This window comes from Hemitrygon akajei, chromosome 19 (assembly GCF_048418815.1).
Source record: "Hemitrygon akajei chromosome 19, sHemAka1.3, whole genome shotgun sequence".
NCBI classification, from domain to species: domain Eukaryota; kingdom Metazoa; phylum Chordata; class Chondrichthyes; order Myliobatiformes; family Dasyatidae; genus Hemitrygon; species Hemitrygon akajei.
In genome coordinates, this window is record NC_133142.1 from 20,475,688 (window position 1) to 20,503,280 (window position 27,593).

Genomic DNA, 27,593 nt, shown 5'->3' on the forward strand with positions numbered 1-27,593 from the left:
GATTAGGAGTTCACATGGCTTTGTATGTAGGAAGTCACACTTAAATAACCTTTTAGGGTATTATGAAGAAGTAACCAAAAAGGCAGATGAGAGTAGGACAATGGATGTTTGGACCTTAGCAAGGCTTTTGACAAAGTCCCACATGGTAAGGTGGTTCAGAAGGTCAAATCCCATGGAATCTAGGGCAAGCTAGTTAGATGGATTAAAAATTGACTTGGAGGTAGGAGTGTGATGAGTTGAAGGTTGTTTCTCAGAACAAAGTCAGCTGGAAGAAGGTTCTGTGGTCTGATGAAACCAAAATTGAGCTTTTTGGCCATCAGACTAAATGCTTGGTTTGGCATAAGTCAAATGCTGCACATCGTCCAAAACACCCCATCCCTACTGTGAAGCATGGCAGTGGCTGCATCATGCTGTGGGGATGCTTCACTGCAGCTGGCCTTAGCAGGCTTGTTAAGGTAGAGGATAAAATGAATGCAGCAAAATACAGGGAAATCCTAGAGGAAAACCTGATGCAGTCTGCAAGAGAACTGAGACTTGGGAGAAGATATGTTTTCCAGCAAGCCAATGCTACACAAGAATGGCTTAAAAACAACAAAGTTAATATCCTGAAGTGGCCAAGTCAGGGTCCAGATCTCAATCCAATTGAGAATTTGTTGCTGGACTTGAAAAGTGCTATTCATTCACAATCCCCATGCAATCTGACACAGCTTGAGCAGTTTTGTAAAGAAGAATGGGGAAAAATTGCAGTGTTCAGATGTGCAAAGCTGGTAGAGACTATCCACGCAGACTCAAGGCTGTAATTGCTGCCAAAGGTGCATCTGCTGAATACTGACCTGAAGGGGGTGAGTAATTATGCAATCAATTGTGTGTAATAATTGTAATAAACTTTTTTATTGATCTTTTATGCATTTTCTACAACACTACAAAAAAAAACCCCAAGAACGAAATAGGAAATTAATACAGTGCAAGATAAACATACAATGGTAATATAATACAGAATATAATAATTGAAAAAGCACCCAAATTGAACTCGTGTAAAGTTAGTATCCACCCTCACCCCCGCAAGAAAAAAAAACTCCAGACCATCCAGAGCAAAATGTAGGAAATATAAATCAGAACATTCAAACCCCCAAAACTGTAAATACAATTAAAAACAGAAGATACTAATGCCTACTACCAAAAAAAAGCTGAAAGCAAGGGACTGAAAAAGAAACTTAGTCAAAAGGAAAGTTATGAAAATACTCAGTAAAAGGTCCCCAGACCTTATGAAACTTTATGTCCGAATTAAGAATTGAGTAATGAATTTTTTCAAGATCTAAACAGGACATAATATCGTTAAGCCATTGAGCGTGCGTGGGTGAGGCAACATCTCTCCATCTAAGAAGAATTAGACGTCTAGCCAGGAGAGAAGCAAAAGATAATATTCGACGTTTAGTCAAACTCAAACGTATATCTGTCTCAGCCAAGAAACCAAAAAGAGCAATTAAAGGGTTAGGTTCTAAGTGGCGATTCAGAATACAGGATAAAGTTAAGAAAACATCCCTCCAAAATTTCTCTAGACTAGGACAGGTCCAGTACATATGAATGAGAGAAGCCTCACCACTTTTGCATTTATCACAAAGAGGACTAATGTTAAGATAAAATCGAGATAATTTAGATTTGGACATATGAGCCCTATGAACAATCTTAAACTGTAAAAGACAGTGGCGAGCACAAAGAGAAGTTGAGTTAACCGACTTGAGAATCGAGTCCCAAACCTCATCAGATAAAGGGATATTTAAGTCATGCTTCCAAGCCATTTTGATTTTATCCAAAGGATACTAATTTATCACGAATAAAATATATTAAGCCTTTACACAATGGATTAATAGAAAGAAACAAGTCCATAGCATATTTCTTGGGCATCTCAGGGAAGTTGGGTAATAAAGGATTAATGAAGTGTCTAATTTGGAGATATCTAAAGAAATGGGCATTAGGTAGATTAAACTTAGCAGAAAACTGTTGAAAAGATGCGAAGCGATTATCAATGAAAAGATCTTCAAAATACCTAATGTCCTTTCTATATCAATCATAAAATGTTGAATCATGCATAGAAGGTAGAAAAAGATGATTATGTAAAATAGGACTAGAAAGGGAAAAACCATAGAAACCATAAAATTTCCTAAACTCGCCCCATATTCGCAGAGTATGTCTAACAAGAGGATTAACAATTAGTCTAGGCAAACTACTAGGGAGTGCAGATCCAAGAAGTGCAGAGATAGATAGATCCTTAGTGGAATTCAGCTCCATTGCTACCCATTTAGGGCGGTCAGACTGGCTATGGAAAAAAGACCAGAAGATAAGACAACGAATGTTAGCTGCCCAGTGGTATAGATGAAAATTAGGTAAGGCCATGCCGCCCTCTTTTTTAGATTTTTGAAGGTAAGTTTTGTTAATTCTGGAATGCTTACCCTTCCACAGATAGGACAAAATAACAGAGTCTAAGGAATCAAAGAAGGTTTTAGAAATAAAAATTGGAATAGATTGAAATAAATATAAGAATTTAGGGAGAACATACATTTTAGTAACATTAACACGACCTACCAAGGACATAGATAAAGGTGACCATTGTGACAAACTCTGTTTTGTAGAGTACAAAAGATTGGCAAAATTTTCACGAAAAAGATTCTTAAAATTCCTTGTAATACCAAGATAGGTAAATTGATTATCAACTACTTTAAAGGGGAGGTCGCGAAATACTAATGCTTGTGCTTCTTTATTAATTGGAAAAAGTTTACTGTTATGTAAATTAAGTTTATAGCCAGAGAACTGGCTAAATTGATCAAGAAGTGAAAACATTGGAGGTAAGGATGTGGACGGATTTGAAAGAAAAAGTAATAGATCATCAGCATAAAGAGAAACTTTATGCTCAACACCCCCCCTCCAGATCCCCGTCAATTCAGGACAACTTCGAAATGCAATCGCCAGAGGCTCTACAGCCAAATCAAAAAGAAAGGGACATAAGGGGCATCCTTGATGGGTGCCACGTTTAAGGTTAAACAACTGGGATTGTTGAGAATTAGTCAAAACAGAGGCGGTAGGACATAGATATAGTAATTTGATCCAAGAGATAAAACTTTGACCGAGGTCAAATTTTTCTAAAACCGCAAAGAGGTAGTTCCACTCTATATGATCAAACACTTTCTCCGCATCGAGAGAAATAACGCATTCAGGAGTCCCAGTTGAAGGTGAGTATAAAATATTAAATAAATGCCGTATGTTAAAAAAGGGAAGACAATTTTTAATAAAACCAGTTTGATCAACAGAAATGATAGAGGGTAAAAGTTTCTGATCTATGAGCCAAAACTTTGGCCAAAATTTTAACATCAACATTAAGCAAAGAAATCTGCCTGTAAGAGGAGCACTCTGTTGGATCTTTGCCCTTTTTGAGTAAAAGGATAATACATGCCTCATTAAATGAGGGTGGCAATTTACCATAATTAAACAAATCAGATAGTACTGAGAGTAACTGAGGTAAAAGAAGTGAAGAGAATGATTTATAAAATTCTATGGGGAACCCATCAGGACCAGGAGATTTGCCTGATGACAGTGCAGAGATTGCAAAAGATACTTCTTCTAATGATATAGGCTCATTAAGTTTTGCTTTAGAATCAGATGAAATCGAAGGGATATTCAAGCTATTTAAAAAAAGGTCAACAGAAATATTCTCATTCAGGGATTCAGAGGAATAAAGCCGAGAATAAAAATTCTTAAATAAGTCATTAATTTCTGAGTGATTTGATGTAATATCCCCGTTCTCCTTCCAGATCTTTGTAATATGTTGTTTAACTTTAGAACGTCTCAACTGATTAACTAGAAACTTGCCAGATTTGTCACCATGAATATAAAAGCGACTCTTACTTTCAAGAAGTTGACGTTCAATTGGTTGAGTAGAGAGAAGGTCAAATTTAGTTTGGAGTTCTACACACTTCTTATATAATTCGGGGTTTTTAGTCTGAGCATATAATTGATCTAATTCTTTAATCTGATTAATCAGGTCTAATCACTCTGAACGGGACTTTCTATTAAGATTCGCTGTATATGAAATTGTTTGACCCCTCAAATATGCTTTCATAGCATCCCAGACAATCTGGGATGAAATTTCAGATGATGTATTAGTGTTTAGGAAAAAAGTTATCTGGTCCTTAATAAATTTTACAAAATCATCATCTGATAATAAAGTTGGGTTAAAGCGCCAATGTTTATTCCTTTGACGGAGACCTGGAAAATTTAGAGACAAAGTGACTGGGGCATGATCAGAGATCAGTATACTCTGATAGTCACAAGAATGAACAAATGAAATAAGTTGATTATCAATTAAGAAATAGTCAATTCTAGTAAAGGTATGATGAACATGTGAAAAAAAGGAATAATCTCTCTCAGTAGGATGAAGGAAACGCCATATATCAGAGATACCATAGTTAGAAAGAAAAGAGAGAATAGCTAAAGCAGATTTAGTAGGTAATCTAGTAACAGGGGACGATCGATCCAATGTTGGGTCTAACCAGCAGTTAAAGTCACCACCCAATATAAGAGAATATAGGTTCAGATCTGGTAATGAGGAAAAAAAGCGTTCAAAAAAATTAACATTGTCAGAATTGGGAGCATACAGGTTAGCTAGTACTACCTTAGTATTATATAATTTGCCAGAAACAATAATAAAACAGCCATTTGTGTCAGATATCTTACTATGGAGTTCAAAAAGAACATTTGAGTTGATAAGAATGGAAACTCCCCCCCCAGCTTTGGCCGGGAAGGATGAATGAAAATGTTGACCCACCCACTTTGACATAAGCCGAGAATTATCGAAACTACGAATATGAGTTTCTTGGAGGAAAGCAATGTCAGCTTTAAGTTGCTTAATATGGGAGAAGACCTTTCTTCTTTTAACAGGATGATTCAATTCCTTTAATTCCAGCTCACAAATTTCAATGGTCTAACCACTATCAATTGTTAAAACGTAAAAGGCAGTAGGCATATATAAGATCAGACATTGCAATAACAGTTTGGAAGCAAAAGTATAAACATAAATCAATAAAATCAGGACATAAACATGTCCTTGATAACAAGGAAAAACAAAAAAAGCAATGGATAGTGTTAGTACTGGAGAATCCACCCCACCCTCACAACCCAAAACTAGATGGCTACCCAGAAAAGTAGCTAGCTCGACAAAAAATAGGACACCCCAAAAACCAACTTCCAGTTCCATAACATTAACATAAGCTCCATGTAAATAATATAGCAGATACTAACTAATTTATGCACTACAAATCAAAATTACAAATGGGAACAACTTCATCAGAAATAATATAAAACTTAATATAAAATAATAATCAAGAACTAATCTACCCGCGAGAAACTATGAAAAATTGAGGGGAAAAAAGGGGGAAATTCTATATTTAAAGAGAGTACATATCAGCCGTTTTAAAAAAAGGCAGGTTTTGTATAGTAAATTGACAGGGAGACCTTCAATAAAAAACTCTAAGCCTCCCAAATAAATTAAGACCAGTTGTAGTTCTCTATAGTTAGTTATTCAAAAGTAAACTAAATTACACAAATGAAATCTAAGTCCACAGGAAAACATTAATTTAAATCATCTATTTAAGAAAATCACACCAAGTCCAAGGAGAGACCAACTAAAACCCTATAATTGTAATAAACTTATACCAATTTGTAGAAATTTGCTTTCACTTTAACGTGGAAGAGTCCTTTCTGTTGATCAGTTCCAAAAAAGCCAAATGAAATCCACTGTGATTCAATATTGTAAAACAATAAAACATGAAAACTTCCGGGCAGGGGGTGAATACTTCTTATAGGCACTGTATATGGATGATAGAGTGTGTGAAAGCTTATTTCATTGTAATAGTAAGGTGGGAGGGCTCCAAAATGGGACGCTTAATAAATCTAGTGGAAATGAGAGCACAATGACAAGTGGGGAACTGACAAAGTGTGGTACACTGGGCAGAAAATGTAAACAAAGCATGCAGCACAAAGCAAATCCAGTTGGTTTAAAGTCAGCTTAATGGTTTTTATTTGAATACAAGCAGATTTGCAGTAAGATAGCTGACAGTATGATCTAAAAGCTTTTGCAGAGACTTGGTTGCAGTCACAAGAAAAGGATACTCAATATTCCAGGCTATACAGTGTTCTAAAATAACAGACTAAAGGAAAAGGTGACACAATATTGTTGTTAATTAAGGAAGGTATCAAAACTAAATTGAATTATGACATTGCATACAAGCGAAAATTTGCTGATGCTGGAAATCCAAGCAACCTACTAAAAGGTCTTGGCCTGAAATATCAACTATACTTTTTTCCATAGATGCTGTCTGGCCTGTTGAATTCCTCCAGTATTTTGTGTGTGTTGAGTTGTGATATAGAGGCAGTGGATAATAATGTAAAATTGGTTTGGGTTGAACCCATGAATAGCAGAGGAAAGAACAATCAGCTGGGAATACTCTGAGCCCTCAAAATGTAACCTCTTGATAGAGCATAAATGGGGGGAAAAAGAATTGCAATTGTCATGGGAAATTTTATTATTTGGATGAACCATACTGGCAAGAGCATCATGGAAGAAGATTTTGTATACAGTGTCAGGGATTCCTTCTTGAACAGTGTGTTATGAAATCTTCCCAGGAATAAGCTACTTTATATTTGATCGTGTGCAGTGAATAAGGATTAGTAAGAGATCTAATAGATTAACCACTGCTAGGAAGTAATGACCACAACAGTAATAATAGTTAAATGCAACCTGAGGGAGGACACCAAGAACCAAAACTTTAATTTTTAATTTAGATAAGGGAAATTAGAATGGTATGAAGGTGGATTTGTCTAAGGTGGACTGGGAAAATAATGACAAGTCAGTCAATGAACAGTTGATATTCAAATAGCTTGTTCAAACAATACCAGAACTAGTGTGGTAGTATAGTGGTTGGCACAACACTTTACAGTACCAGTGACCCGGGTTCAATTCCCGCTGCTGCTTGTAAGGAATTTGTATGTTCTCCCCTTGACTGCGTGGGTTTCCTCTCATAGTCCAAAGATGTACTGGTTGGTAAGTTAATTGGTCATTGTAAATTGTCCCTTGTAAGGCTCGGGTTAAATTGGGGGTCGCTGGGTGGTGTGGCTCAAGGGTCGGAACAGCCTATTCTGGGCTAATTTAAAGTATGCGGTCCTTTTCTGGTTGGGCGTTGGTGACTGGTGGTGTGCTGCTGGGGTTTGTGTTGGGAGCACTTCTTTTCACGCTGTATGCCAATGATTTTGATGAAGGAAATTGATGACTTTATGGCCAAGTTTGCAGACGATACGACGCTAAGAGGAGAGGCAGGCAGTTCTGAGAAAGCAGTGCGTCTGCAGGATTTAGACAGATTGGGGGAATGGGCAAAGAAGTGGCAGATGGAATATAATGTAGCGAAGTGCATGGTCATGCGCTTTGACATAAGGAATAAAGGCCCATACTATTTTCTAAATGGAGAAATTCAAAACTCAGAGGTGCAGCGAGACTTGGGAGTCCTCATGCAGGATTCCCTAAAGGCTAACTTGCAGGTTGATGTGGTGGTAAGGAAGGCAAATGCAATGTTAGCATTTATTTTGAGAGGACTAGAATACAAAAGCAGGGATAATACTGAACCTTTATAAGGCATTGGTCAGACTGAACTAAGAGTATTGTGTGCAGTTTTGGGCCCATTATCTAAAAAAGTATGTGCTGGCATTGGAGAGAGTCCAGAGGAGGTTCATGAGCATGATCCCAGGAATGAAAGGGTTAATGTATGAGGAATATTTGATGGCTCTGGGCATGTACTTGGAGTTTAGAACATTGCTGGGGGGTGGGAAGGAAAATCTCATTTAAACCTATCAAATATTTAAGGGTCCGGATAGAGTATACGTGGAGAGGATTTTTCCTATAGTGGATGAGACTAGGACCAGAGGACACAGCCTCAGAATTGAGAGATATCCATTTAGAACAGATGACAAAAAATTATTTAGCCATAGGGTGGTGAATCTGTAGAATTCTTTGCCACAGATGCTGTTCAGGTCAAGTCATTGGGCCGAATGGCCTACTCCTGCACCCACTGTCTATACTTAAGACTTGAGGTTGATCGGTTTTTGAATAATCAGGGCATCAGAGATTACAGGGACAAGGCAGGAAAATGGGATTGAGAGGCATAATACATCAACCATGATGGAATGGCCTAATTCTGCTCCCAGGTCTTATGGACATGTTGTGATGAGGACACTGACTGAGCAATAGGTTACAGAAATAACTGGCAAATGCTGTTTAATGTGGGAATTGGGAGGTCAAGGACTTTGGTAATAGAAATCAAAAAGCAGGTCATTATTGAAAAGGCAGAGTGCAAAAGTGTAATGTTCAGAAATATATCTGTTCTAGTGTACATGAATCTAAATTTTTGCAAGTAGGCCTAATCAGTATATAAGTTAAATAGCAGAGTTGGGCTTTAAGTTGTACAAGACGTAGATGAAGCCACTCCTGGAATATTGTACAGTTATTTTGAGAAAGGATATAGTAATACTGGAAGAAATCTGAAGGAGATTCATTAGGCTAATTCCTGGGATATTCAGTCCAGAGACATTGGACAGTTTAGGTCTGTATTCTTTGAGATTTGAGGCGCCATCTTATTCAAAGATGAGAGAATTTCATTGGGGAGCTGTTGAGATGTTTCCATTAGTGGGGGAGCGGCAAACAAGGAGCTGGTCATTTAAAATTGAGGTAGATAGAAATTTCTTTCCTCAGGATAGTGAATCTTCGGAATTATCGGCTAGAGGATGGTGGAAGCAGTTCATTAAACATATTTTACACAGATAAATAACATTAGGGAACTGTCACAATAGGGGAGTTGAAGGTAGCATAGAAAAGCCATTAATATAATGACTAACAGGGCAGGCTTGAGGTACCTGGTGGCCTATTCCTGTTCATAATTTCTTCTGTTCTTATGGGACAAACGGCTTGCATTACTGCCTGTGAAATACCAACAGACATGTGTATGGTGCCAGTGCATTATAAGAATTGGTGGTCCTAGAAGTGATGTATAGTAAGTGCATGTGTGTTTCAATTGTATCTCCTATATACACGTACGTACACGCGTGCGCACTCACACACACACGTATAGTCTGGTGTTTATTTTTTGTTAAACTACATCAATTGTTAGGTAGTTCTACTTTACTTATGGGAATTTCCTCTGCCTTTTCTTTAGGGAGGCTATTGAGCATAACAGTAAGGTTTCACAAGTGTAGCTAATAAAAATATTAATGTATTATTAACTTTTAGCACACTATTGTAGGCCAACACTTTAAATACTTTATTAATGGAAAGACGAAGAACAGCAGTTCAGTTCAATATAAGATAATTCAAATAGAAGTCTGAAAATACGTGAAAAGAAATCCTTTTTCTGAGATACCATGCAGTTGCATTTCCATTGTACCAGAACCTTTGAATTCAGGTGTTCCTGGTAAAACATCATTATCCGCTGCGTTTTAACAGAGGGCAAAACTTCTGCATGGACAAGTGCATTCACCCCTTCATATTAGTAAAACTTGACCATTCCAGTTTTTTCCAATCTTCTCACATCACGATGAATGCATGAGCTGGTGCCTGCTTTGGAAAGCAGGCATTTACCTGTAAAGAGGTTTTACAAAAATGTCACTTTTTACCCCTAAATTCTTTCAAAGACCTATTCCATTGTATAATTATTGAACACCAAGATTCTCATACTGCTACTGAACAGTGGTTTAGGCCTTGAATTTCCACAGTTCAGTCACATTAATAAGCAGAACAAAGTGTAAAGATAAATCTTAAATACAACTATTTAACTGACTATACTACAAACCAACACCTACAAGTTGATGGTTGAGTACAAGTTAATAAGCAAATGAGCACCTCTTAAAAGATTGCAAAATAAATACCATAAGCACTCACATGGAATAAGGACAATGACCATTTGTGATACTGGCTCTGATGATTTAATTATCTTTTTGCTTGTGTGTAACAAAACATTGATTTACAGTCTGCTTAAGCCTGCCATAATGCATGACTATCAAATATTGCACAAGACAGAAAACAGAGTAAAGAAGAGCAAGTTAAAAACAAAGTTTGTAATCTTAATACTTTTAATTTGTTTGTTATATGTGAGTGATACTGGTAGAGCTAAAATCTGTCCATCCCTAAATGCCATTGTGGTGCTGGCAGTAAAGCAGCCAATATCTGCAATATCTTCAATATCTGCAGTAATTCAACAATTCTCCTGTGCTAGTAAGTTCCAGATAATGACCCATATTGTTGAAGGGATATTTACAAATCATGACAAAATGTTTCCTTAAAACTTGTTTCCTTAAACCCACCCAGGAGGACAAAGATAACTGATTCAGAAGTTGCTAATGAAGTAATCATTATTTTCAGTAATGGTACACCTTGCAGCCATGGAATAACCCAATACCAACAAATTCTTGTTTGCAAACACCACTTGCGTACCTTCCTCATCCTCCAGACATTGGAGGTGGTGCTGGACCTCCTCCATGATTTATTCGACCCATTCTTCTCCGTGGAGCTCCAGGTGGCCTTTAAAAAAATTAATTGTTTTACAAAATGAAGATAGAAATAATAGGATACAGTATCAATACATAATCTGAAATCATACTGCACAACTTCTAACAACCTAAAATATTAAAATTTATTTATGTCAGTGTATTTAAGGTTCCTTTTACTTAAACACAAATGTTTATTCCAACTTCCATCCTCAACTTTAATCTATTTCAAGCAGTATACTGACAGAAGAAAGTAAATTATGAGTGACATTTACTGCATCATTTTAATACTTGCTTGAAAGCTTTCGGACAGGAAGAAATGTTATTAAGGGTTCCTGAAACCAGTATTTAACAAATGCAAATTTTGTACTGGAAATAAAGGAGAGAACTATTTGGTCCCTCATTTTGCTTCACCATTTAACAAGATTATATCTGATCTTTACTTTTCTATACTAACCACATTTCCATAATATCCACAATTATCTTAAATAGATTCAGTATCTCAGTCTTTTCAAACCTCTTGAAGAAATCTTTCATCTCAGTTTGGAATAACACACCTCCTTAGTTTGAGTTTATGATCTCTGACTCAGGATACCCGTAAAATTATTTTTCTATCTATCTGCAAGCCCCATGAGAATTTTGAATGTTTCAATACAAACAACTCTTGTTCTTAACGAAAGAACATGAAGGCCCAGTGTGTTTCATTCCCCCCTCTCAGGAAGACCCAGCCACCACCTCCTTCCTATCTCCAGAGAGTAACTGCTGAACTTTCAGTGCACTGCTTTATTGCAGTTATAGCCAGCCTTCAGGATCAGACATCACTAATATATCAAATATTAAGGATATCAGACACAGCATTCTAGATGCAGGTAGATCAAAATTCTATTATCATGGTAAGCATTTTTTGTACTGGTACAGTTGGCCCTCCTTATCCACAGGGGATTGGTACCAAAACACTGCGGATGCTCAAGTCCCTTATATAAGTGGCATAGCATTTGCATATAACCTATGCACATCCTCCCATACACTTTAAATCATCTCTAGATTACTTATAATACCTAATACAATGTAAATGCTATGTAAATAGTAGTTATACTGTATTGTTTAGGGAATAATGACAAGAAAAAAGTCTGTACACAAGATGCGAAGCGAACAATACTCAAACAAGTGCTGGATAGAGAACTTCCGAGTTTTCCCAATCCGCGGTTGGTTGAATCCATGCATGCGGAACCTGTAGATACGGAGGGCCAACTGTAGTGAAGTCCAAAGCAGATGCAACAATTCCTGTACAAGGATATGCAGGTTCCTCTGAACCCTTAAAAAAAACCTTTCCTATCAAAGTGGACAATTTTATGTCTTCCTGCAATGTATTCTGCCTGCCACACCCATGCTCACTTACTTTAGATACCTCAAAGCTCTTCCTTACAACCTGTACTGCCAATCTAGTTTTGTATCATTGCCCACCCTGGATATATTGAACAGCCAGGGCACTGGAGCTCACTTTCCCAGCACCCGAATGGAAATATTGCAGTTAGTTTTCCTGTTCTCCAAAATAAAATCCATCAATCCACTGATTGCTCTCAATACCATTGCTCTGATAACTTCTGAGTTTCTTTTGCCTTGCAATAAAAAGCTTCGCTGATATATCAGAGGCCACACAGAGCCATGGAATAAACTCCTTATCAACTTCCATTTTCAGTAAAGTACATGTAAGGACAGATTTAAGAGATCGATGAAATTTAAAAAAATGAACATTCTCTATTTTAACTTAGAATTACCCTCTTCCATCGTCTGGTCTACGCCAGGACGTCTGACTTCCAGATGTTTTGTAGACAGTTCCAGATGGATTGAACAATGTTCGAAAGCTAAATGTAATACAAAAATATTTTTCAGCAGAGATTTTGCATTTTTAAGAAAGAAAAAGTAGTACACATCAACACACACAAAATACTGGAGGAATTCAGCAGGCCAGGCAGCATCTACAGAAAAAAGTACAGTCGACGATTTGGGCCGAAGCCCTTTGGCAGGACTGGAGAAAAAGAGCTGAGGAGTAGATTTAAAACATGGAGGGAGGGGGGGGAGAGAGAAACACTAGGTGATTGGTGAAACCTGGAGAGGGAGGTATGATATAAAGAGTGGCAAGTTGGTGAAAGAGCAAGGCCATGGAAAAAAGAAAGAGGGGGGAGGAGCACCAGAGGGAGGTAAGGGAGACAATCAACTTCTCAGCTCTTTACTTCATCCCTCCCTCTCCAGGTTTCACCTCTCTCCCCCTGCCTCCACCTTTTAAATCTACTCCTCAGCTTTTTTTCTCCAGTTCTGCCAAAGGGTTTCAGCCTGAAATGTCAACTGCACTTTTTTCCATAGATGCTGCCTGGCTTGCTGAGCTCCTCCAGCATTTTATGTGTTACTCGGATTTCCAGCATCTGCAGATTTTCCCTTCTTAGTAGTACACATTGATACTTACAAAAATGCAATAAATTCCACTATTCCCCAGAAAAACTGAGTAATTGATGATAAGCTCCATGGTGCTTGACTCCTGTTATCCACAACTTGTCCTGTAAAAGAATGCAATACAGTGTTTATACACTGCTGTCAGTATACGATAATGCAATGAAGAAACATTCCAGTGAACATTTACACACACAAAATGCTGGTAAACACCGCAGGCCAGGCAGCATCTATAGGGAGAAGCGCTGTCGACGTTTCGGGCCGAGACCCTTTGTCAGGACTAACCGAAAGGAAAGATAGTAAGAGATTTGAAAGTAGTGGGGGGAAGGGGAAATGCGAAATGATAGAAGACCGGAGGGGGTGGGATGAAGCTAAGAGCTGGAAAGGTGATCGGCAAAAGTGATACAGAGTTGGAGAAGGGAAAGGATCATGGGACGGGAGGCCTCGGGAGAAAGAAAGGGGGAGGGGGGGAAGCAACAGAGGGAGATGGAGAACAGGCAGAGTGATGGGCAGAGAGAGAAAAAAAAACAAACAACTAAATATGTCAGGGATGGGGTAAGAAGGGGAGGAGGGGCATTTACGGAAGTTAGAGAAGTCAATGTTCATGTCATCAGGTTGGAGGCTACACAGCTGGTATATAAGGTGTTGTTCCTCCAACCTGAGTTTGGATTCATTTTGACAGTAGAGGAGGCCATGGATAGACATATCAGAATGGGAATGGGATGTGGAATTAAAATGTGTGGCCACTGGGAGGTCCTGCTTTCTCTGGCGGACCGAGCGTGGGTGTTCAGGGTTCTGCATACAAATACATCTGTTATTTTTAAAACATTTTAACATATTTTTCTACTGAAATCGATACAAGCATGTAAGGCGGAGTCGCACAAAGGTGACTACACAGACGGCTTTTCTGCCCTTTGAATCCAGCTCTCTGCAATTAAAATGGCTTTCAAGGGAAATGGACCAAAGGAAGTTAGATCATAACTTAATAGAAGATAGTCATGGCCTTAGGAAAAGTGCAGAAGTTACATTGGTGGGGAGAAAGGAAAGTCTGACATAGCAGTATTTCAGTGGAGTAAAGGAAATTACAGAGGTATGAGAGAGGAGTTGGCCAAAGTAACTTGGAAGGAGATGCTGGCAGGGATGACAGCAGAGCAGCAATAGTGTGAGTTTCTGGGGAAATGAGAAAGTGCAGGATAGAAGTATTTCAAAAACAAAGAAATACTCAAATGGCAAAATAGTACAATCATGGCTGACAAGAGAATTAAAAGCTAGTGTAAAAGCAAAAGAGAGGACTACAACAAAGCAAAAATTAGTGGGAAGATAGAGGACTGGGAAGCTTTTAAAAAAACTTCAGAGAGCAACTAAAAGAATCATTAAGAGGGAAAAGATGAAATATGAAAGCAAGCTAGCAAACAATGTCAAAGTGGACGTAAAAGCTTTATCAAGTATGAAACAAATACGTGAGATGAGAGTTGATATAGGACCACTAGAAAATGAGGCCGGAGAAGTAATAACTGAGGACAAGGAGATGGCAGATGAACTAAATAAGAATTTTGCAACAGTCTTCACGGTGTCCCAGGTATGAAGGGTGTGAGGGAAGAGAAGTGAGTGCAGTTACTATTACAAGGGAGAAGATGCTCAAAAAGCTGAAAGACCTAAGGGTACACAAGTCACCCAAAGCGGAGGAACTGCACCCCAGGCTTCTGAAAGATATAGCGGTAGAGATTGTCGAGGCATTAGTAACAATCTTTCAAAAATCATTGGACTCTGGCATAGTGCCAGAGGACTGGAAAATTGCAAGTCACTCCACTCTAAAAATGAGGAAAGCAGCAGAAAGGAAATGACAGACCAGTTAGCCTGACCTCAGTGGTTGGGAAGATGTTGGAGTCAATCGTTAAGGATGAGGTTATGGAGTACTTGGTGACACAAGACAAGATAGTACAAAGTCAGCATGATTTCCTTAAGGGAAAATCTCACCTGATGAACCTGTTGGAATTCTGAGGAGATTACAAGTAGGATAAATAAAGGGAATGCAATGAATGTTGTATATTTGGACTTTCAGAAGGCCTTTGACAAAGTGCCACATATGAGGCTACTTACCAAGAGCCCGTGGTATTATAGGAAACTTACTAACATGGTTGGAGCATTAGCTGATTGGTAGGAAGCAGCGAGTGGGAATAAAAGGATCCTTTTCTAGTTGGCTGCCAGTGACTAGTGGTGTTCTGCAGGGGTCGGTGTTGGGACTGCTTCTACAAAGTTTTAATGTGCTAAATTGCTATTTTTAAATCATAATAAAATACTTAAGGATTATACATTATTTGGTATAGTTAACTTACCCATTTCTTTAATAAGAATTGGTTTATTTTAGAACAATCACAGATATGAAAATAAAATTTTCATCATTAATATAGAAAATGACCCCAAATAACATTAATTTGGCTGTCAGTGGCAGAAATTTAACTATGTCGCTGCAGGTTCTGTTGTGATCAAGCACCAGTGAGCCAGCAGCTGCAGGTATTTAAAGTACCATTTTAAAAAATGGGGTTCTCGCCTATAACTTGAACTTTGTACCTAGATCCCATTAGACTCTACAGTCATCTTCCTGGCATCAATATTCTTGTTTCAACCTGCCCATCAGGCAGTGATTCTTTAGTGTCCTGATTAGAACCGAGGCCTTTGCTAACTGACTATGCATCTGTCAAGCACTGAACACACTCAGTTTTGATTGTTTTTTTCTTCTTTAGGATCAAATGTTGAACTGAGCTTTGTAATGTTTGGTCCAATTAATAGATCCCTTGATCAACTTGTAACTTGTAATCGAATTGGTTTGTTATTGTTACATCAACCGGAGATGTAGTGAAAAAACTTGTGTTGTATACTGTTCATACAGAGTAATTCATTACATAGTGCATCGAGGCAGTGCACGGTGAAATAATAACAAAATGCCGAATAAAGTGCAGTTAAGTATTTTTGGTCAACTTACCCTAGTAATTGACATTACGCTGTATAGTTTTATCTTAAATTCTTACTATTTAGGCATTACCTAAATGTTGTTGTACATTTTAAATTAGCCCCCATTACCCCGCCTACCACATAAAAGATTTTAGCTCGAATCCCAGTGGATGTTGCAGGAGTGCGCAGGGACGAGGGAAGAGGCTGTACCGTGACTATGACTACTGACAGCGCCTGGTTGTGTTTTGCTTCAAGCAGGAAACATCCACACGGTGTCTCTGAGGCAAAAACTGAGCAACCGACTGACATCCACAACACTCCATTAACCCCCGACCATTACCGCGAGCCGGTATCCGAAACACACACACACACACAACCCCATCCCCATCTATCCCTCCACCACTCCAAAGATATTTCCTTCTCACCGTTGGACACGTACACCATTTTCCGTCCTTCTGTCGTCGCATCCGGTTTCTCTTCGTTTCCTTCCGCTCACGAAGAGGGCGATAGAGCGCTTTCACCGTAGCCATGTTTGAAAATACTACTTCCGGTGTAACTCCGTCTCTGCTGCAGTGAAGATCAAGGCGTGGATTAAAGCAAGATTCTTGTCAACTGTCACAAACCAGTCCTTTTCCCGATTAACTCAGAAATCGTGGGGTAAAAACCAACATTTTCTCTTGTGTTAAAAGTAAAATATTCCAAATGTTGAAAAATTGACAGATAGTAATTGCTGGAAAATCACAGAGGGTCAGGTGCCGACTGTGGACAGGCTTTCAGAGTTAACGTTTCAATTCGGTTATCTGTCATCAGGAAAATTAACTCAGTTTGTCCTGCACAAATACTGTCTTATCTACTGAGCACATACGGCATTTTTCATTTATCTTTCGGTTAGATATGTCTTAAGTATCTGTAATCAGCAGCCAGTATAATCAACCTACTCCTCCCGAAGCTCTCACGTGATATCTCAACATTTATCCTGTCATTGCTGCTTCGGACCTTCTTCCCTCTTTCATCGCGCAGTAGATACAAAACCTGGAAGCATGTAACATCATGCTAAAGGAGAGCTTCCACCTTACTGTTAAGACTTAATTATTTCTCTAGTGTGATAGGATGAACTCTTGACCTCGTGATCTAACTCGTTATGATCTTGCCTCAGTGCACGGGACAATAATTTGATCTATATGAACTGTATGAGGACAAGCTTTTCACTTCATCACGGTATATCTGATGATAATAATAAACCAATTCCAGTTTCCAATTCTGTATCCTTCCACATTGGCGCTTATTTGAATCTAGTTACAAAGCATCGTTCAGCACTGAAATTATCATATTGACCAACCAGTCAATTTTTTTCACACAATGCCTCTGCCATCCTGGGATTATGATGGATTTTCAATCTATGTTCTGGTCCAATCCACCATCAACCTTGACTTTGACAGTGCCCCAAAATCAAGTTCCACTATGATTATAATTGGCATCAAGACATCCATATTCATGAAATTAATGTTTTCCAAAAAGTCAAAAGGAAAGTCTGAGGAAAGATTTTTGTCTTATTCCAGATCCTTTATATGAAATTATTCCCTCTGCTCTAGTTTCTCCAGTCAGAGGAAATAGCCTTATAGTATTTACTCTGACAATTTCTCTTAGTCCCACCCAGCCTGTTCCACATTTAATTAGATTATGGCCAATTTGATTGTAACTTTAACTCCTCATTCCACTCTACTTGAGTACTTTACATTCCCTTGTGAACAGTCTATTTAGCTCTGATTCAAAATATTCAAATACCCTTTGATGGAGAGAGCTCCAAAGAACACAAGAAAGTAGAAGCAGGAGTGAGTTACGCGGCTCTTCAAGTTAGCCTCACCATTAACTATGATCATGGTGAATCCATTATGGTCTCAACTCCAGTTACTCCTATTACACAATAAAGTTCAAAGTAAGTTTATTATCCAAGTACATGTATGTCACCACATGCAACCCTGAGATTAATTTTCTTGCGGGCATGCTCAATAAATCCAATATCCATAATAGAATCAATGAAAAAGTGGACGATTAGTGTGCAAAAGACAATAAACTGTGCAAATACAAACAGAAAGATTTAAAAATAAATAAATAAATATTGAGAACATAAGATGAAGAGTCCTTGAAAGTGAGTTCATAGGTTGTGGGAACAATTCAGTGATAGAGCAAGTGAAGTTGGATCAGAGATCAGGAGCCTGATGATGGAGGCGTAATAACAGTTCCTGAACTTGGTCGCGTGAGCCCTGAGGCTCCTGTATCTTTTCCTGATGGCAGCAATGAGAAGAAAGCATGACCAGGGTGGCGGGATCCCTGATGGTGCATGCTTCTCTCCTGTGACAATGCTCCATGTAGATGTGTTTAATAGTGGGAAGCAATTTACTTCTGATGCACTGGACACATCCAGTACATTTTGCAGGATTTTCTGTTCAGGGACATTGGTGTTTCCATACTGGGCCTGTCAATATAGTATCCATGACTCATTTATAGAAGTTAGTTATACTATAGATGTAATGCTGAATTTTCTCAAACTTCTAAGGATGTAGATGTGCTGTAGTGCTTTCTTCATAATTGCCCTTACATGAGGCGAGGGGCAGATACCATGTAAGTTCAAGAATCAAGTCCTCTGAAATGGTAACACCGAGGAATTTAAAGTTGTTGACCCTCTCCACCTCTGATCCCACAATGAGGACTGGCTCATGGACCTCTAGTTTCCTCTTCCTGAAGTCAGTAATCAGCTCCTTGGTCTTCCTGACATTGAGTCCAATTTGTTGTGGTGACACCACTCACTGAATTTCCAATCTCAACCCTATATACTGATTCATCACCATCTTTGATTCGGCCTAATTTGAAGTCATAACAAACTTAAATATGGAATTGGAGCTGTGCTTAGCAACACAGTCATAAGTGTAACGTGAGTAGAGTAGGGGACTAAGCACGAGCCTTGTAGTGCACCTGTGCTCCAGATGTTCCAGGGTTGAGTGAAGAGCTGATGAAATGGCACCCACTGTGGATTTGTTGTGTCAGTAGACAAATTGGAGAGGATCTACATTTCTTCTCAGGCAATACATCTATATAGTCAATTTTTAAATATCTTTTTCTATCTTCAGGTTAAATATCTATAACGATCTAGAACTCTACTGTACTTGGTGCTCAGAGAATTCCAGAGGTTGGCTACCATCTAAGAAATGTCTTTGCATCTCAATTGTAAAGGACTGGTACTTTATTTTGTAACTTTGTACTCTTGTTTGTGACTCTCAACACAAGTGACATCTCAACACCTGCTATTCCACACGGTAGGCTTATTCAGAAAGTCAGAAGACATGGGATCCAGGGAAGTTTGGCCAGGTGGATTCAGAATTGGCTTGCCTGCCGAAAGCAGAGGATCGTGGTGGAGGGAGTACATTTGGATTGGAGGGTTGTGACTAATGGTGTCCCACAAGGATTGGTTCTGGGACTTCTATTTTTCGTGATTTTTATTAACGACCTGGATGTAGGGGTAGAAGGGTGGGTTGGCAAGTTTGTAGACAACACAAAGGTTGGTGGTGTTGTGGATAGTGTTGAGGATTGTCGAAGATTGCAGAGAGACATTGATATGATGTAGAAGTGGGCTGAGAAGTGGCAGATGGAGTTCAACCTGGTGAAGTGTGAGGTGGTACACTTTGGAAGGACAAACTCCAAGGCAGAGTACAAAGTAAATGGCAGGATACTTGGTAGTGTGGAGGAGCAGAGGGATCTGGGAGTACATGTCCCTGCCTCACAGGTATATAGGATAGTTAAGAAAGCTTATGGAGTGTTAGCTTTCGTAAGTCAAGGGATAGAGTTTAAGAGTTGCGAGGTAATGATGCAGCTCTATAAAACTCTGGTTAGGCCACACTTGGAGTACTGTGTCTAATTCTGGTCACCTCACTATAGGAAGGATGTGGAAGCATTGGAAAGGGTACAGAGGAGATTTACCAGGATGCTGCCTGGTTTAGAGAGCATGCATTATGATCAGAGATTAAGGGAGCTAGGGCTTTACTCTCTGGAGAGAAGGAAGATGAGAGGAGACATGATAGAGGTATACAAGATATTAAGAGGAGTAGATAGAGTGGACAGCCAGTGCCTCTTTCCCAGGGCACCACTGCTCAATACAAGAGGACATGGCTTTAAGGTAAGGGGTGCGAAGTTGAAGGGGGATATTAGAGGAAGGTTTTTTACTCAGAGAGTGGTTGGTGCGTGGAATGCACTGCCTGAGTCTGTGGTGGAGGCAGATACAATAGTGAAATTTAAGAGACTACTAGACAGGTAAATGGAGGAATTTAAGGTGAGGGGTTATATGGGAGGCAGGGTTTAAGGGTCGGCACAACATTATAGGCCAAAGGGCCTGTACTGTGCTGTATTATTCTATGTTCTATGTTCTATGTCATGCTGACTTAGGATCATATACATTTAAATAAGGGCATCCCTCATTCTTCTAAACTCTGAGAAATACATATCCAACCTGCCTAGCCTCTCTTCATGGACCTTCCTCTCTTCCAGCAATTAGTTTGTTGAATTCTTTTTGAATGCCTTCAATACTATGATATCCTTCTTTAAGGTAAGGGGTCCAAAACTGTACACAGAACCCAGGAATACTACCTCACTACTTTTTTTTTTGCATTACTTATTTAATCAAACTATTTTATATATAATTATGTATTGCATTGTACTCCTGTTGCAATAACAACAGATTTCATGACATATGCTGGTGATATTAAACCTGTTTCTGACCCTGATTCGTTATTTTGGTGCAGCCTCACTAACACCCTGTACAATCATAACAAAGGCTTTCTATCCTTCAACGCCACTGCAGTAAAGGTCAAAATGTCTTTTGCCTCCCTAACTACTTGTTAGACTTGCCTTTAAGTATTTTGTTAATAATGCACAAGAACATTTAGATACAAAGACCATCACATTTTTGGTGATCTTTCCATTTAGATAGCAATCTGCCTTTTGATTCCTCTTACCAAAGTGCGTGACTTCATACTTCCCACATTGAACTCAAATTGCCATATTTTCACACGGTCACTCAATCTGTATCCCACTACAGAATCTCAATGTCCTCACACAACACATCCTTCCACCTAATTTCATATCTTCAGCAAATTTGGAAACCTTATATTTGTTCCTTCCTCCCGATCTTTAATGTAAATCATAAACAATTGAGGGCCAAGAACCAATCCTTTGGATACACCACTACTTATCTCCTTCCTGCCTTATTTCATCTCCACTTTCTATGCTTTAGTCAGTTTTCAGTCAATTTAATCATCTCCAATACGTTGGGCTCTTAATTTATACAACATCCTCTAATATGGCACCTTGTCAATTGTTTTTTTGAAAATCTAAATGTACTACACCTACAGTTCCCACTCCTCCCCCATCAATATCCTTAAAGGGCTTGCACGAATTTGTCAAACATGATTTTCCTTCCATAAAACTATGTTGACAAGGTTTGATTATATTTAGTTTTATCTACCTTTGGCCCAATGTGTTCCCCTAATATTTTATCCCTTGTGATTGGGATTATTTTTTGCAAGTTTCTCTTTTTTCCATGTTCTATTTAGATTGATTCTAGAGTACTGTAGTTAAAGGGTTGGCACAGCATTATGCGCTAAAGGGCGTGTGCTATGCTGTGCTGTAAGGTTCTATGTTCTTCCTGTCATTGGAAATGAGCCCATCTATTATTTGCAGGGTCATTTACAGGTACCTTTGCCGAGAAGACTGATACAAAAAAAAAGATTCAACATATCTGCCATTTCTTTGTTTCCTTCACCAGCTTCATTCTCTAGGGGTCGCAGATCTACCTTTGCCACCTCTTGTCACTAATATATCCACAGAAATTCTTTCTGTTTGTTTTGTTACATACAAGTTTTCTCTGAGATGAATATTCTCCCTTCATTTGAGCTTTTCAGTCTTTCACTGCTAAATCCTTAAAAACTTCCCAGTCCTCTGATCGAGCCCTGGCACTTGCCACTTTCTATATTCCTATTTTTTGATTTAACACCATCCTTGACCCCCATTGTTAACCACTGATCTGTCATTTTTTTCATGGAATCCCTCTTTCTCTTTAGGATAAATTCCTGCTGGGTGTTAAGGACTAAATTATTGAATGTCTGCCACTGTTCATCTGTGAACCGGACTCTTAGCTTATTTTTCCAGTCCGCCTTGGACAACTCCACCTTCATACCATTGTGTTGTTCCTTTTTGCACCTTGTGGTGCATCGGGCAGCATTTTTGCCCTTTCTGTAACATTTGACTGTGTTTACGAGGTCGAGTTGCTAGCTGAATGCTCAACTCAGCACAGATGGAAAGTGTGCAAGGTGCCGGCTTGATTTGAACTCAGGACTATTTGCTCCTATACAACCAGCCAGCTTCATACCATTGTAATTGCCCCTATTTAAGTTGACATTTGGTTTTGGTGCTATGCTGTTCAGTCTGAGATGGCATCTGGAATAAGACCATAAGATAGAACAGCAGAATTAGGCCATTCAGCCCATCAAGGCTGTTCCACTTTCTATCATGACTGATTTATTATCCCTCTCAACCCTGTTCTCCTGCCTTCTTCACATAAACTTTGATACCCTGACTAATCAAGAACCTATCAATGTCCACTTTAAATACAGTATACTCAAAGATAATGAATTCCACAGATTCATCACCCTCTGGCGAAAGAAGTTCTTCCTCATCTCTGTTCTAAATGGATTTTCCTCTATTCTGTGGCTGTTCCCTCTGGTCCACTACTCACCCACCATAGGAAACATCCACTCTATCTGTGCCTTTCAATATTCAATAGGTTTCAATGAGATACCCTCTCATTCTCCAATGACAACAAGCCCAGAACCATCAAACGCTCCTCATACATTAACCCTTTCATTCTTGAAAACATTGCCATGAGCCCCCTCTGGATGCTCCCCAATGCCAGCACAATTTTTCTTGGATAAAGGCCTAAAACAACTCACAATGCTCTAAATGTGGTCTGATCAATGCCTTGTAGAGCTTCAGCATTATATTCTAGTTCTTTCTAAATAAAGGCTGACATTGCATTTGCTTTCCTTACCACTGATTCAACCTGCAAGTTAACCTTTAGTGAATCCTGCTCGAGGACTCCCAAGTCCCCTTGCACCTCTGATTTTTGAATTTTCTCCCTGTTTAGAAAATAGACTGCACCTTTATTCCTTTTATCAAAGTGCGTTTCATACACTTCCCTATATTATATTGCATATGGCACTTCTTTGCCCATTCTCCTAATCTGTGTCAGTCCTTCTGCACACTCATTCTTCTACAACACTACCTGCTCCTCCACCTATCATTGTAACATCTGCAAACTTGGCCACAAAGCCATCAATTCCATCATACAAATCATTGACATATATCAGGAAGAGGAGCGGCCTCAATACCGACCCCTGCGGAACACCACTAGTGGCAGCCAACTAGTAGGTCTCTTTGTCTCCTACCAATGATGCTAGTATCTTTCGTGTAATACTATGGACTCTTGTTAAGCAGCATCATGTGCAGCACATTGTGAAAGGCCTTCTGAAAATCCGAGTAGACAACATCCAATGACTCTCCTTTATCTATCCTGTCTGTTATTTCCTCAAAGAATTCCAAAGGATTTGTGAGGAAAATTTTCTCCTTAAAGAAACCATGTTTACTTTGGCTTACTTTATCATATATCTCTAAATACCCCAAAACCACATCTTTAATGATAGACTCCAACATCTCCCCAACCACTGAAGTTAGACTAACTGGCCTGTAATTTCCTTTCTTCTGCCTCCGTCCCTTCTTAAAGAGTGGTGTGGCAATGGTTGAGAACTTCAGGTTCCTAGGAGTAGGCATTACTAATAGCTTGTCCTGGTCTAACCATGTAGATGCCATGGCCAAAAAAAGCACACCAGTCCCTCTACTTCCTTCAAAAATCTGGCATGACTCAGTAAAACTTCAACTTTTATAGATGCACCATGTAAAGCATGCTGTCAGGATGTATCACAGTTTGGTATAATAACTGCTGTGTCTGACACTGCAAGAAACTGCAGAGAATAGGGGGCAAAGACCAGCACATGAGGAAAACCAACCCCAATCCCTTGGTCTCTGTCTGCATTTCTTGTTGCCTCATTAAAACAGCCAACATAATCAAAGACCCACCCACCCTGAGCATTCTCACTTCTCCCTCCTTCTATAGGGCAGAAGGTTTAAAAAACCCTGAAAGCACTTAACACCAGCTTCGAGGACAGCTTCTATTGCACTGTTATAAGACTATTGAAAGGACCTTTTGGATGATAAAATAGACTCGTGACCACGAGCAATCTACCTTATTGTGACCTTGCATCTTATTGTCTCCCAGCACTGCACTTTCACTGCGACTGTAACACTATATGCTGCATTCTGTTATTGTTTTTCCCTTTTTATTTTTAAAGTAGTGGTTCCTTAAGGTTGGCATAACCAGGGGTTGTAGTGGAGATAAGCTCCCACTAGCTATTAAATGTTCCCAATGGTGTGCTTCTCAAATAGCATCTGATAACACAGCTCCTGGCCTTCATGTGTGGCTTAGCTACTAAGCCTGGCAGAACCGTTTCTATGGATAGAAGAAGTGGCAAAGGTGGATTACTGGCACCTTAAAGCCAGTCGTTTCAGGCAGATGGAGCCCATCAGTCATGGTTGGCAGTTCATCTAGCTTCAGCTTCCTCGGAAGGAGAACTCTGATCTCAAACCCCCGCTGCCTTGTGGCTATACCCACTCATGGGGAAGGTTTTGGGAGTAACCCCTGAGGAAAAATCCAGAGCTGGAGTGCCCAAGGCAATCCTAAGTTGACTTCAACACTGACTGGCATTTCCTGTGATACTGCTGGGGCCAAACTGTATCAGTCTCTGCTGTTCCTTTGGATTTATGGAGAGGGGAAGCCTGCTGCATAGGCTTGCTCTCTATAACTACTGCCCCATCTTGTGTACTTGTTTGCGTATCACATAGATAGCTAGGACGCAATATCCATGGTCAGTTGTGGCCATTGAAGGGCCTCAAATGACACTGAATTCTAGATTCTCCAGCAAAAGGAAACTTCTTTTCCTCTACCCTATCATAAACTCCCAGGATCTAATTTATTGAGTATAGGAGTTGGGATGTAATGTTAAAATTGTACAAGGCATTGGTAAGGCCAAATTTGGAGTATTGTGTACAGTTCTGGTCACCGAATTATAGGAAAGATGTCAACAAAATAGAGAGAGTACAGAGGAGATTTACTAGAATGATACCTGGGTTTCAGCACCTAAGTTACAGAGAAAGGTTGAAAAAGTTAGGTCTTTATTCTTTGGAGCGTAGAAGGTTGAGGGGGGACTTGATAGAGGTATTTAAAATTATGAGAGGGATAGATAGAGTTGACATTGATAGGCTTTTTCCATTGAGAGTAGGGGAGATTCAAACTGGAGGACATGAGTTGAGAGTTCGGGGGCAAAAGTTTAGGGATAACATGGGGAGGAATTTCTTTACTCAGAGTGTGGTAACTGTGTGGAATGAGCTTCCAGTAGAAGTGGTAGAGTCAGGTTTGATATTGTCATTTAAAGTAAAATTGGATAGGTATATGGACAGGAAAGGAATGGAGGGTTATGGGCTGAGAGCAGATCGGTGGGACTAGGTGAGAGTAAGCATTCGGCAAAGATTAGAAGGGCCGAGATGGCCTGTTTCCGTGCTGTAATTGTTATATGGTCATATGGTTAATATATTTCATTGAATTCTCCTGTTGCTCTTCTGAACCAGCACCCACACTTCTTGAGCTGAGTGTTAATACAACAACAATAGAAGAACAAAGATTGTAGTAGGAATGTTATTGGTCTCCTGTAAATCATATTGTGGTGTCGTCATGATCTGGGGTTGTATTATTATTCAGACTTGTCCTACATGGTGTATAACATCTCTAACGAAAGGCGACAGATGGTGTTAGGTGCATTCAGGAGACCCAGAGCTGAAGGGTCAGAAAACACTAGCAGACCAGCAGGAGGAGATGTTCAGGAGGTTGACGAAAACTCCAAGGAGGCTGTTTCTGCACAACATCACGAGCTTTGCTACCCTGCTGGGCAAAGGAGCCAGTGTCAGGCAGGCAATTTTTGTGAAACGCAGTCTCTATCATTACAAAAGAAAAGGCTCTCTCCTTGCTGTACTCATTACCACCACCAACACATTGCATCAGTACACAGATGAGAAGCTGCAGATTATGTGTAATATCCCCTTACATGTCACGATGCCAGGCCACCTGCACTGCTTAAAACACTGGTATTAATTCATCCCACCTCTCTTTGCTGAAACTTTAAAGGGTCCTGTACCTTATCTGTATACCACTGCAGTAGACACACAGTAAATCAATCACTTAAGCAAACCGGCTTGGATGGTGTTTAAACACATCATTCCAGGGGCCTCCTTTCATTTCATTTTTTTAGCTTATATTCTGATTAGGGTTTTTTTTTGGGAGAACCTCAAAGTGACATTGAGTACATACAGTGTCTTGAGGATTTACAGTAGATCTGATAACATTTTGTTTTGGAGTTTATCACCCCAGAACAGGTCTGATGCCAAAATAGTCAGCAACAACTCTGTATTCTACATCAAAACTGTCTGCTTCCGTACTTATCTCCTGAAATTGATTTGCAGGTCAATATGATTTAACTGAACATCATAGGATTTAAAAGCGTACTTAGAAATAAAAATGAACTATTAAATCAAAATACAGTAACAAATACAAAGAACACTTCTGTTTATTCAATAATTGCAGAGTTTTCATTAGCCATTGCAGCCATTCAATAGAAACGGTTGTAACTGTGGTGATGACAATTAGAGATAGAATGAAGAGAAACGGTAGCATAAATATTTCTCATTGATGGTTAAGACAAACTAAAGAAATTACAAACTTCATTGCTGCTTTCTTAATTAATAATCAGTTAATTGACATGACATTTGACTGCTGAGAATAAAAAGACATGGATTTTGATGAATCAGATGTTATCATTTACTTATATGACATGGGATGTCCTGTTTTATGGAAGCAGTACAGTGCAAAGACATAGAATTACAATAGTAAATAAATAGTCCAAAACAGTTCAGAAATCCGATGGCGGAGGGAAAGAAGCTGTTCCTCAGTTGCTTAGAGGGAGTTTTCAGGCTCCTGCACCTCCTCTCTGATGGTAGTACAAGTTGACCACCCCTTATCCAAAAACCCAGAATCTGAAAACCTCTGAAGTATTGTATTTTTTAGTGCTCTTGTAATCAGTTGTTTTTGTGCCTTTAATAAGCTATTTGTTGAATTAATGCAAGACTAAAATCATAGTTTTTTTCTGACACACTATTTGTATTTTTGAAAAATTTGTCTATTTTCACAATATGTGTTGTCTCCACCTACTGGTGGAAACACGGTATATCAGTTACATAACAGCTTGTCAATTTTTCATTTCTCATTGGCTAAGTATTAGCACACGACTCGTGTACTCTGACTATGTGTCTTAATTGGTCATTCCTTATCTCAGGAATGTGGTCTCAACTGAAGTATAAAGGTGGCAGGTTTTGCAAAAGCACCGTCTTTTTTCTTTGCCTCTGTC

At 39.2% G+C, this 27,593-nt stretch overlaps 1 protein-coding gene across 1 annotated transcript; it reads right to left on the reverse strand.

Moving 5' to 3' along the window:
- Nucleotides 1-872: 872 nt before the first annotated feature.
- selenok (selenoprotein K) lies at nucleotides 873-16,493 on the reverse strand. The gene is made up of 5 exons (XM_073072209.1): nucleotides 16,404-16,493; nucleotides 13,043-13,133; nucleotides 12,357-12,443; nucleotides 10,526-10,612; nucleotides 873-9,673 (listed from the first exon to the last, which is right to left on the reverse strand). The coding sequence occupies exons 1-5, from the start codon at nucleotides 16,420-16,422 to the stop codon at nucleotides 9,670-9,672; spliced, it is 288 nt and encodes a 95-aa protein (XP_072928310.1). The 5' UTR covers nucleotides 16,423-16,493; the 3' UTR covers nucleotides 873-9,669.
- Between the last annotated feature and the right edge of the window lie 11,100 nt (nucleotides 16,494-27,593).